At 45.0% G+C, this 13,271-nt stretch overlaps 1 protein-coding gene across 7 annotated transcripts in view; it reads right to left on the bottom strand.

Moving 5' to 3' along the window:
• NIN (ninein) overlaps positions 1 to 13,271 on the bottom strand; it is a 99,382-nt gene that overhangs the window by 49,066 nt on the left and 37,045 nt on the right. For all 7 annotated transcript variants that reach the window (XM_046008168.1, XM_046008167.1, XM_046008173.1 and 4 more), the window contains exons 6-7: positions 3,740 to 3,779; positions 2,221 to 2,411 (exon numbers count right to left, since the gene is read on the bottom strand). In XM_046008168.1, the coding sequence (XP_045864124.1) occupies positions 2,221 to 2,411; positions 3,740 to 3,779 (231 nt within the window). The remainder of the gene's footprint in view (positions 1 to 2,220; positions 2,412 to 3,739; positions 3,780 to 13,271) is intronic.

Genomic DNA, 13,271 nt, shown 5'->3' on the forward strand with positions numbered 1-13,271 from the left:
ATGACACACCAGCCGGGTCTCAGATGTTTGATTTCCCAATGTGTCAGTTGGGAAATGACGCACCAGATTAGGGTTAACAAACCCAAACACCCAGAGAGGCCAGGAAGGTGACATAGGTGGATGAGGCTGGGTGGTCTTGAGACATCACAGAGTGGCACCATTTAAAGCAGGGAATTGAGCACATGAGCACAAGCCCTGTCCAAAGGAGCTAGCCAGTCGCCTCCCACTGCTAGCATAATGGGGTCAAATACTCTGGTTCTTAGAAAAATCTCCTGATTTAAAAAAAAAATATATAGCAAAAGTTCAGTTTTAAACATTTGGCAGGCCTACAGAGAAAAAAGCCCCCAAAACTTGGGCCATATTTGGCATCTAGGGCCATAATTTGCCATTCCTGCCCTAGAGTTGTCCTTGCTTCTGGAAAGCAGGGTACACGAGATAGGCAATCTAGTTCCCCTTCAGGGTAACAAGCAGCAGGGACATCACTTTCTTTATCTATAAAATGAGGAGAGAACTAAATCTATAATTGCTTTCAGTCATGAAATCCTATGATCCCAAGTTGCAGGGTGATGAGATCATCTTGAACTTTCGGCTCCTCTGTGGTCTAGAGCCAGTCATATGAAGTACTATAGTATTTCATGATTTTTTTTTTTTTTTTTTTGGTGGGGGAGACATTAAGTAAAAGCTATATTCAATGAGCAATCTTTTACTCATTCTTTTTTTTTTTTTTTTAAAGATTTTATTTATTTATTTGACAGAGAGAGATCACAAGGAGACAGAGAGGCAGGCAGAGAGAGAGGGGAAAGCAGGCTCCCTGCCGAGCAGAGAGCCCGACGCGGGACTCAATCCCAGGACCCTGAGACCACGACCTGAGCCGTAGGCAGCGGCTTAACCCACTGAGCCACCCAGGCGCCCCTCTTTTACTCATTCTTGATCAGAGGATAATAACCAGCTGTGCTACTTCTCTTCCTGGGCTTTGGAAACTCCACCACGGAAGAAAATGCAACTCCCCACAAATGGCTACAGATTATTCCAAGAATTGCTCTTAGAGAAATAATCCAAGTGTGTGCAATATTTCTTGGCAAAACTGCCCAAGGCTCTGCATACTGCGCTGGTTTACAGCATGGAGGATGAATTTAATTTTATTCAACAACCAACCCTGAAAAGTAAATGACCACTGAGCCATTAAAAAGGTAGTCAAAGGGCACAGAACAGTCACACATTCTAGGGAGAAGCAGGGAAAAGGCTTTTCTGCAAATTTGGGTACTTGGTGGCTTTTGGTGATAAATATCTTTCTGGCTTAGGAAAATAATACCACATAGCCCCTGCACAAGCAGAAAGTATGGTTTGAAACATCATTATAACCCAAGACTTCCCCAACTATAACTGCAGCCCTAACCTGAGTCCCTCCTTGTTTACAACTCTTGGAAAAACACATCTTAGAATTACTTCTCTTCTCATGTTTCACGGCTGTTCAAGCACCCAGTCCTGCCAGTTCCCATCTTCATTCTTCAGAAAAGATAAAGCTCAGAATCTTAGCAAGTAGGAGTCTTTGGGTTTCCTTCAAGATTCTTCTGTGTCCTTCAAAACTACCAACCTACCCTTTTCCATTTCTTCTTGACCAGAAGAGTGTGATGGCTCCCAGCTGGGCCCTTCGCACAGGCCGTCCTGACACCAATATGCCCCACAAGGAAAGCTCAGACCCACCTCAGTATCCAAGTTTGCCCTGTATATTCCTCACTCTACTGAAGAACCCATGGTTGATATGAGATCTCTCCAAAAACCTAAACTCATCAGCCTGGCCTTTGAAATAAACACTCAACCAGCTCCAATTCTTCAACTCCCTGTGTCATCCGTCCTCAGAGTCTTTCCCACAATTTGCTCAGTGAAAGCTACTTCTACAAATACATTTGACATGGTGGCTGCACTGAGGTCATGGCTGATAATGACATGGGGTAACATGCTTAGCTCAGTGAGGGGTACATCGTGTGTGCCCAGGACGTGTCAGCTACTGTCAGGGTGGGTCCTCCCCCCGCCACTCCCCATAACATAACATGAGCTTCTCCAGAAAGAATCTTCACGGCTTACTTCCTAGGGGAAAAAAGAGACTAGAGTCTCTGTAACATGCTGCAGGAAGCCAAAACACGGCTGTTCCTAGCCTGTAGCCTGTCTAGATTTTACCATGATTATTATTCCTAAATGAAAGCACGGCGCAAGGCTTACCTCTCCATCCACATTCTGCAGACCGTACTGCTCACAGATGGAGACTAGCTTCTTTCGGTTCAGGTGACCATCACGGGTGATCCCCAAGTCTTCACAAACCTCCTGTAGTTTCTCTTCTATCCAGTCTTGGGGAGCGGAAGACCCACTTTGTGAGGCATGCAAGTCATCTGGGTTCCAAAATCTTAACTGACCTGAAATAAAAACATCTATTTTGCTGTCCGCAAAGGAAGTGCAAGGAGAACAAGCCTATCCTCAAAGAGAATTGTGCTTTGTAAAAGTCAGTATTACAGGGAAGAGACTATTGATGTTGGTTCCATTTTGATTTGAATCTGCAGCTCAAATGAAATGGAACCATGGGTTCTTAGGCTGCAACTAGAACCAAGAGGCACCTTCTACACCATGCAAGAAACACCTCCCGCACAGGCATATGAAGGTTCTAGGTTTGTTTTCTTCCAACTGAAAGCATGCACAGGCTTCAGGCTTTGGTGTGATTGGAAGAGAAGGCTAGCTGAGAACCAGTCCAAAGAGATTTCTATGCCCTGCCCCAACTATAGATAGCTAACAGACGTCACTATCACCACTCCTTTGAGTCCAAGCACGAGAACTGCTTTTACTGAGAAGGAAATGATTTCATGATAAATATCAAAACATAATCATTAAAAGTCTCAGGATTAGCCTCTTTCTAAATCTTTACACCTTTAGATATTCTGCCCTACAAACCCACTTGAAAGAGTACATGGTTGTAAAATGCAAGTGACTCATCATCTAAACATTAAGGATAGGTTTTATTTGAGCACTTAAGGGTCAGACTTCCTATTTAAAAATCAAAATGTATTTATTTTCTATTAAAGGTTCTTCTCACTTCAAGTTAAATTTTTCACTTATGCGTTAGAGATTTATGAAGTCGTTACTGAATCATGAGATAATTACTGGCACAATTTTGTGTGCCTGGAAGAACCTTAGGAGGCTGAGAAGTGCATTTAGTGCTACCCTTACTATTTATTGAAGAAATTAAGCTCATTACTGCTGTGTCTTTCCAAGTTAGACACAGTAATTACACTAAGTGGAGTTTCACCAGGGTAGGCTGTGAAGGGGGGCGGGGGGCAGGGAGGTTCTGTCCGCTGAACCACAGTGCCATCTGCTGGCCACAGAAGTCCAACAGGCTCTGCAGCTGCTTCAAACCATGGGAAACTTGTCAATGGGTGCATTTTAAAACGGCTCTATTTAGTTTTGGGACTACCCACAGATTAATTTGAAAGTTTGTATGAGACAGTAATTGACCCATAAGTAAAATCCCACACCTTAGTTGCCATACCTTGCATTAGGTTAAAGGCGAGGGTTTTAAAACTATGAACGTTTTCCTGGAAATGAGGTTGTTCTCATGAACATTGTTCTTAAGGTTACTTCGCAGCTGGCCTCCAGCCTAGGAGGCTGTTGGGAAGAAGGCTGGGAAATGCAGGAAGTGGGGGGTGGAGAGTGCCCTGTGACGGGCAGAGCCGGACACACACTCAGTTCCTACCTTCTGCTTCATACTCCTCACTGCGTTGTGTCTTCCAGTGCTAGAGAAGGTGAGAGAAGATGAGTGTGTTTTAGTACATATTCAGTTTTTCCAAGATCAGAGCACTCTCTGGTTCTGGAATCATCAGCTGGGTGAGTCCCATGACTCAGAACCCTCCAGGTGGGCTCTCCAGAGTCAACCAGCCAATCCAGAAGAGACTCCTAAAAAACACCAGGTAGCAGCCTGCACTATTTCACTAGGGATTTGCCTTTTGCATTTGCAAATTGACTCATTCAACAGCAAAACCTAGCACAGCCAATAAAACCAAGCCAAAGCAAATATTCAGAATCCGTCAACCAACAAAAAATTCATACCATGCATTTATGAATTTGTTCTTCAATGTGTACTGGGTGCGAGGTATTATGGTACATCTTCAGAATACAACTATGAACGGAACAAACACATTTCTTGCCTCGAGAAGTTCATATGCTAATGAAGACATGCAGACAAGAACACAGAAACTATAATATTGTAGCACATGAAGTGTTATGATGGGGAAATTCAAAATGTTATGAGGGTATCTTCCAGACTCAGGAAATCAGGGTAGACTTCCTGAAAGAGGCAACATCTGAACTGAGACCTGAAGGGTGAGCTGGAGACAGCCAAGTGAAAAGGAAGGGACAGCCACTATTTGCTGAAGCACAGAGGCAAGAATGAGCCTAATGTGTCAGTGACTCAATGAGGAAGGAGACAGAGATGCAACCCAAAACAGGTAGGCCAGAAATCTCAAGTTAAATAAAATTTATGTTACCGGTAAATTGCATAAGAAGCCATGAAAATTACCTGAACTGGACCAGTTTGATGGACTACTGTGCTGTGTTACTACTGGGTCTTTTTTTTTTTTTTTTTTTTAAGATTTTATTTATTTATTTGTCAGACAGAGACCACAAGTAGGCAGAGACACAGGCAGAGAGAGAGAGAGAAGAGGCAGGCTCCCTGCCGAGCAGAGAGCCCGATGCGGGGCTTGATCCCAGGACCCTGAGACCATGACCTAAGCCAAAAGCAGAGGCTTTAACCTCCTGAGCCACCCAGGCGCCCCACTACTGGGTCTTTTTCAAGTCACAGCATACATCTGTAGTCCATGTACTACACAAAAGCACCCAGCCAAGGGCACAAAGCAAAACCCGACTCCAGCCCTTGTTCTACCAACCAAGCACAGCGCAGGTCTACTTCCAGTCAGTGGCAACAAGGAGGTCCACAGTAGCCTTTGGCTAGCCAGGAAGCTGCCTAATCACTCCTGTGGGGAGGTTCTACAACCATCGCAGGAAACCCTGTTGAGAAGGGGGTATTCCCCCCTTTCGAAAGGAGCTGCTGTCTCAGCAGAGATCAAACTTGATGAATGAAGCCGCCTTTGATTACAAATACCCAGCCTTTCTCTGTGATGGCTGAACTACACAAGTCAATCTGATTTCCTGGGATCCTAAAGAAACTCAACAGGAAAATACATCTCATTAACTCCAGTTTGCAAGAGCTTGGATCCCTCACGGCAAACAGTCTTCCACCCAAAATTCTTAGCTGGAATGTTGACTTTCAGTATCTCATTCAAGCTGAGATGAGTTGAGGTCATCTACTTTCTTTCTTCCCATACTCATTTACGCTGGTCCTCTCCAGTGAACTAAAGGATAGATGTCTACCAGGGTTTCACACTTCCCATATTTCAGTTGGAAAGAGACTGAAGCTAGCACCAGAAAGTTCCCCCAGTTCTGCCCCACTATACCAAAACCCAACCTGGCGATGCTGGGAGGGGTCATTCTTGCCGGGAAGAACACGTCACAAGGCCGTGACTCGAAATACGGAAGTTTACTACAAGTCCTTCAGATTACAACTGTAAGTCGCTAATACACATGGTAGTTATGGAAACAGTATTAGGGGACAGTGTGACTTTTGCTTGTCTGTGATTACAATTTTAGCAGTCCACATTTCCTCATAAAGACTCACTACTGACCCAGTGGATGGAGGAGGCACAGTGGGGGTGGGGAAGGAGCAGTGGGGTAAGCAGCCCAACGTACAGTTTCTTACACCACTGGTTCCGGGCAGAATTCAACTGTTGTCGTAAGAAATGATTTAAATCAATAAAGCTCCACTAATAAAAGCAGCCTGCCTCTCTGTCCGGCATATTTATTTCCTCACCCACAGAGCAAAGACTTAAATTCTTCTACTACTTTGGCACCCCACATTGTGAAAATGTATCATTCAGCATGTCAGTTGGAAGCACCCTAACACGTAATCCCTCAAATATACCTAAAACAAATAAAATGGGTTTCTATGATCTAAGAACCATTGTGCAAAATAATAAAACCTACTAAAATCATGAGAAGGGAACAATTTTTTAACAGCACAAACGGACAGAAAAGTAACACAATTTATATCATCACTGGACCAAAACAAGCAACGGAGCCCCCACTAGGATACAAAGATGGGAAAATGCAAACATATACCTTCAAAAAAACCCTTGGTAACAATCCCTAACATAATGAAGTACGTATAGTGACAGAAAGATTTATTTTACATTTGCTCACTTCTCAATTCATTTTATTTTTTATTTTTTTCTTGAAGATTTTATTTATTTATTTGACAGAGAGAGAGATCACAAGCAGACAGAGAGGCAAGGGGGGAGGGAGGCGGGAAGCAGGGTCCCCACTGAGCAGAGAGCCTGATGCGGGGCTTAATCCCAGGACCCTGAGATCATGACCCCAGCTGAAGGCAGAGGCTTTAACCCACTGAGCCACCCAGGCGTCCTAAATTCATTTTAAAATAGGGAGCAATTCGTTCAGAGGTGCGAGAGGCTCCAATACGCCGTGTCATATATTTCATGACTATGGGACTGGATGCGTGTATCTGAGTCACTTCTCAGAACAGTATTCCCAGTATTGCCCTCCTTCCCTGATTCTTCCTCCTAACTAATAAGAGCCAGACTGCCTTACCTACTGAATTTGGCCTGGACACATTTATGAATTGCTTTTGCCTCAGTTTCTCCATCTACAAAATGGGAATAAAGTAGTACATATTTCACAGAGTTGGGTAGAATGCTTAGAATTGTGCTTGGCACATAATAAGCACGATAAGACCTTATTTTTATGGGGCATGTGTTTATGCAGTACCTATTAAATTTATTTTTATTACCATGTTTAAACTTAAGGCATTAAATTGGGTGGCCCTGGGACAGTATCAGTTATTCATATAAATTTATAAGAAAAATGCCAATTCTGGCAGATATGCAAAGAATACAAACAGCAACACAGTTAAATAAATATGGGGAAAGTTTCATTTCAACAGCAAAGAAGTATAAATTAAAACCAAGGAATCACTTTGTTCCCATTAAATTAGCAGTATTTAAGATAGGAATCCTATTACCATCAAGGTTATGATTTATTTAAAATAGGCCTGTTTAAATGTTACTGGTAGCAATGTGGATGGACATTAGCCTTTTAGTAAAGAAAATTGAAAATTGCTTCATATTTGAAAGCCATAAAAATGTTCATACTCTCTGACCCAGTAATTTCATGATTTCTAATGATAGTAAAATCAAAGGAAAAATGCATATGCATAGATATGTACATTTAGCACTTTTTATAAGAGCACTGAACACAATTTAAACTTTGAACAATGGAGCACAAAGTACAATTATACATCATAACGCAGTCATTAAAAGTATAATTACAAAACCATATAGGAGATGGAAAAATGCTCTCTATGCTACAACTGCCGCTGGCAAAAATATTTATACAATTAGACAAAGACTGGAAGGAAACAGACATAATCAGAATTGGTGCACTTGGTTGAGGGAATGTGGCAAACAATTATATTTCCTTTGCTATTCTAGATGTTCACTGGGGTCCTTGGGGCACCTGGGTGGCTCAGTCGGTTAAGTGTCTGCCTTCAGTTCAAGTCATGATTTCAGGGTTCTGGGATCAAGTCCTGCATCGGTCTCTCTGCTCAGTGGGGAGCCTGCTTCTCCCTCTCTCTTGGCCTGTCTCCCCTCACCACCCTCCCCTGCTTGTGCACTCTCTTTCTGAAATGAATAAATAAAATCTTTAAAAAAAAAATACAAACAGGTCCTACCTTGTTTTTTCTTTTACCCACTTGCCCTCAAATCCTCACCAAATGAATTTCGTATATTGTGGGGATGGGGAGAAGGAGGAAGAACTTTCCCTTTGCTATGCAACCCTCTGTGATGTCTGCGGTGTCCTTCCCCCGGTGTCCTGGACAGGGGAGGCCTCGCAGGAGGCCCAGGTGCCCTTCAGGAGGGTGGAAGCTGCTGCTGGTGCATCCCAGACTAAGCAGAGTGTGGAAAGATCAGGGACACTGGTCAGAGACTGGAAGAGGGCCCTGAGATTGTGACACACTAGAGGCAGCTTAACCTGGTGGCATCAGGTGCAGCCCGGCCTCCTGAAGGCCAGGCAAGCAGCTCGGGCAGCTTCAACAATCTCACCCAAACCCTCTGGGCAAGCGGTAGTGGGTAAGGGAGAACTTGTTAGAAAATGGCTAGGGTGACGATCACGCACACATTTCTCCCATGGCCCTGTGTAAGAAACCTAGATCCAAGCTAGGACCAGCCTTCTAGAAGCAGCAAACTTATGCTGAATGGCTGTAGTTTCATTCCACAACTGCTTCAGTTGGAGATGGAATTTGCTGCCCAGAAATGAGCTGTGCTTATCCCCATTCTCCACCAAGGGTCCGTTCCTTTAGTAAAGGGGAGGGATAAGCACACAGTGGCTGAGTGTTTGTTTATTAAATTGCAATTTTGAGGGGTGGGTCGAGTCGGGGGGGTTCAGTTCATTCATAGCTCATTTTTATTCCCACTGCCTGGAGCCTGTAGTTCCAATTAAAAAGCAAGGGGAGGGGGAAGGGGGGATGTCAGGTTGGAAGGTTGGGGGGTTGAGCTCATTCGCCTACTAGAACAGCCCAATAAAAGGAGGCATCATTCTGGAAGAAGGTCTTTTAACTGCTGCTGGTGTACCCAGTGCAGTGAAAGCCTGACAGGCACAGACCAGCCATGAGCATCAGAAGGGAGAGAATCTCACAAATCTTTGGGAAAGTTGGGAGAGAAAGGAGGGACAATTGCGGGCATGTGTTCTTGAGACTAATTCATGAAAAGGGATTTTTATTTTTTTCCCCTGAAGTCTTACGTCACCTCTCACTGCAGAAATGGATATTAATAAATGCTTCAAAATCATCCTGTGGGGCTTCAGTGACTGCAGAAGCTGGAGGCAAAATGGCAGAGGGCGTGAGCACGGGGCTGAGCAGAGAGGCGGGGTTCAGTCCTGCTCCAGCATTCTGGGAACCCTCAGTACCCGGCCTCAGCCACAAGGCGGGGGTGAGCCGCCCCGGGGGAGGAGGAGGCATGCGCCTGGCACCTGGGATGTGTCAGCCACGGCTACTAGCTCAGACACGATGATGTTGTGGTTAAGGATCTGGGCTCTGGAGCTGGACCCCCGAGTTCCGTGCTCCGCCCGCTTATGTGTGTTCAACCTTGGCCTCATTATTTAACTCCCCGCCCGCCTTGATTATCTCACGATGCCTGCCTCCAAAGGTGTGCTAATACTCGGAAGGCACTTAAAACAGTGCCTGCTACAAATTCAGAGCTAAGTGTCTGTTAAGCCAATAAATATCACTATTACTACTCCTATTATTTGGGCATCCAAAGCTAGGACAAGGGCAGAGAAAAGACACAGCTGATTGACCAGTGTCAGCTTTCAGAACAAACCCAGAAGAGACTGTAGAAACGACAGCTTGGAACACAGTAGTTGTGATGAAGCCGTCAATCTGTGATTCAACTTAGGAGCAGGGCCCCCAGACCCCTCCCCATGGGTGGCAGTGTCCCCTGGGTGGCCACAGCTGGCGGGGCGGCCGGGGCTTCTGTATTACCGTGCCCAGCATGCTGGCCCACAGCCCCACTGAGAGCAGCCAGAGGGGAAGGGTCAGAGGTTGCCGGGCCCTGAGATGGCTGCTACAGAAGGCAGCCTCCAGCCCCCTACCACCCTACCCAAAGCAGACAAAGGGAGCCCCGTACCCGCTACACGGGTTGTGCCTCTTCACATCTCCTGGGCCATTGTGGCCGGCGTTCTGGCTATCCTCTAGCTGGACCAGGGAGCCCCGTGCACATGGGCCACAGCAGCGAAACTGCTTTCAGGAATGCTTTCTTGGGAGGGCCACCTGCTTTGCTGGACTGCAGAGCAGATGGCCTGAGCCTCTTGGAGCCCGGGCTCCCAGCCCTGAGGCAGGGGCAGCATCTGCAGCCTGCGGGCCTGGTGAGGCCCCTGCCCACAATAGCCCAGTCACAGCCCCCATCAGCCATCTGCTCCACAGCGCAGACCTGTGCCCCACAGAATGTATGGCTAATTAAAACGATTATGGGGGTGCACACGGGGTTATTCTTTCCCAGCAGAGGTGGCTGAACTGATCTCAGCAGCCTTAAGAATTTGTGTTGGTTTTGTGTTTTGTTTTTTCCCTTCTTCTTTATTTGAAAGGGGAAAGCCTTGCAAGCCCAGAGAAAGGAGGAAGGAAATTTACCGGGATAACAAAGCTCCCCAAACAAATGGAGCAGTAGTGACCATTTGATGAAGGCAGCACACTTAGGTGTCTTAGACTGTCTTAGGAAGTCTCTGGAAAGACCCACACAGAGATCAGTTTAGAAGAGTGCCTATAACCAAAAACTTGAGACCTTTCAAAACTACAGCATCTATGGGATATGTAACGAATAGTCCTAAATGTCTATAAGCCCTTGCTCTGAGTCAGGTCCTGGGAGCTCAGGACGCCCAGCAGGGACACCCTTCCTGGGACTTCAGTTCCTTTCTGCCGCCCCGCCTTTGAAGGCACACCGGGCAGTGGAGGGCCTGACCACCCAGCCCCTGATCTCTCCGCTCGGAACCCAGGGACAAGCTGCTCAGTTGCCAGTCTTCTGCCTCAACCACAAAGCCAATCACTTCCTTTATCTTCACCAGTAATTAAGAGCTACAGGTAAGGACCGCCGACAACAGGAGTTAATATAGGATTTTTTTTTTTAAAGATTTTATTTATTTGACAGACGGAGATCACAAGTAGGCAGAGAGTCAGGCAGAGAGAGAGAGAAGGAAGCAGGCTCCCTGCTGAGCAGAGATCCTGATGCATGGCTCAATCCCAGCACCCTGGGACCATGACCAGAGCCGAAGGCAGAGGCTTTAACCTACTGAGACACCCAGGCGCCCCTTAATGGAGGATTTTTTTTTTTAAAGATTTTTTTTTTTAATTTATTTATTTGACAGACAGAGATCACAAGCAGGCAGAGAGAGAGGAGAAAGCAGGCTCGCTGCAGAACAGAGAACCCGATGTGGGGCTCGATTCCAGGACCCTGGGGCCATGACCTGAGCCGAAGGCAGAGGCTTTAACGCACTGAGCCACCCAGGCGCCCCTTAATGGAGGATTTTTAATGGCACACACAGGTAGAGGAGTCCTGCTACACTGTCAAAACGCCTCCAGGACTGCCAGTGTGAAGAAATCCTGAATTTAAGAGTTTGAGCCTTAAGTCTCTCCTCATACCAAGGTTGGGGAGTGTTCTTGGTTCACTGGGTTCTTAAGTTCCTAAGGAAAGGGGTTTTTAAACACATCTGCTCACCGTATCTTACTCATGAGAGCCGCTCTCGGTGGGTAGTAAACACTGCTTTTCCATTTGGAAAATAAACTTAATGGTATAGTTGGAAAATGTTACTCTTATCATTAAAATTAACTTGTTGATTTTTTTATATGTTGTCTGTTTTATTTTCTAGTTGGAGAATAATTACTGGAAACTGTTGACCTGGAAGGACGTGGGGGTCGGGGCTGGATGCCAAAGGAATTCCCTCTGGAATCAAGTCAGGAAGGCTTACCAGGATGGCAAAGCCTCAAAGTCTGAAAGCGGCAGTCTGTGTTCGAACGAGAGATACCTTATTAGCTTTGAAGGGATGTCTTTATATCACTTTCAAGTGGTCTACAATCGCATCTTGAATGAGCGTTTCATCTCTGGGAATAGCCAAAGGATCTAATAGACTTAAGAAAAAAGAAAAGGAAATGCTGGAATTCCATTAATAATAAAAAAAAAAAAACCTATCCTGATGATGTCACATCGTTTGATGAAATAAATGGCATCAGTAACTAGACTGCTTACTTTGTCGAAGACTGGAACAAGAAAATCTAAAGGGAGGAAGGGGGAAATTTCAACTACCAAAGTTCTTGGCAGACCTTCTCTCTGTTATTAACATGTTTGCTCCGGCATCAAATATTGCCTCTATACAATATAAATGAATAATTCATGAAGGTTAACCACAAAGTTATGCACATAAGAAAATGAATGTAAGGGGACCAGAAGTCAGTTTCCCACTGCTTGGCCAAGTTTGGTTTTCTGTAGGGTAGTAAAACCAGTTTGGGGGGGCTGGTTTGTTCCTTTCTGAGTTCTTAACCCCCCAGCACCCCTCCTCTCCCTCCCTCTACAGGCCCAACACAAAGCTGTGATTGCTTGGCCATTGTTGAGCAGACGAAGCAAATGGCTTCCACTTTTCTCTCAGGTCCTCACTTAAACTGCCCGGTTTTGGCTTACATTCCAATTGTCTATAGTTGAAGAAATCATTGTTTAAAGCCTCCTGCTCCCGATAATAATCTTACTAGACCTGCTTTACTCCCTGTGGAGGAAAACAGTTAACAAGGTGTCCCCTGTTTTCAACAAGGGCAGAAAGCAAAGTGGCCCTGCCCCAATTATATTCACGGAACCGCCTCGCCCACAAGGTCTGAGGAAGAGACTAGAACTGGGCATTAGTTTTGTTTCTCCCCTTTTCCACCTATCCTGAGAAGAGAGCACAAAATTAAAATTCAAGGTCATTTCAGTAGCCACTGCAGGTGTGCATATAAAAAGGTGGGAAAATGTACCCTTTGGACCCTCAAATCTCATTTCTGTTTCTTAACCAAGTGAAGCAAAAACCACCACCAAAATGGTCTCACTAATCACATCTTACACTGGAATCAAGAATGTGCCCTTTGTTGATCTCAGTTAATTCAGAATAGAATGTCCAACTGAACTGCCTTGAGTGAAAATAATCCCATAAAAAAAAAGAAAGAAAGAAAGAAAGAAAGAAAAGAAAAATCACCACTTTCCTTTCAATGCCACCTGAGATGAGCGGTCAGACTCCCAAGGGGAATGCATTTGCCTGATAAAAAAACTAAATTGGAAGGTGACGCAGAATCAGCCGACAGTGGAAAACACTTGTCATTTGTGAATCATCACATTCTGCTTCCGGGTTTCCAAAAGAAATTTTGAAAGACACATTCTAGCACTGAAAATTTAGGAAGATTCTAGGTCTTTCCCTATGCGATAGTTTTATGGCCTTGTGAACCAGACATGGCAGGGGAGGCGTGCTTAATAGCTAGGTAAGAGACTTTCTGTTTCAGCAGGAAAGAATCAAATTGCTGGAATAAAGCTGGATTGAGAGGATTAAAATGTGTACCATTTTATTCGTTCACCGTGCACGAACTACACCATCAAAAG

Source organism: Meles meles, chromosome 6 (genome assembly GCF_922984935.1).
Source record: "Meles meles chromosome 6, mMelMel3.1 paternal haplotype, whole genome shotgun sequence".
NCBI lineage: Eukaryota > Metazoa > Chordata > Mammalia > Carnivora > Mustelidae > Meles > Meles meles.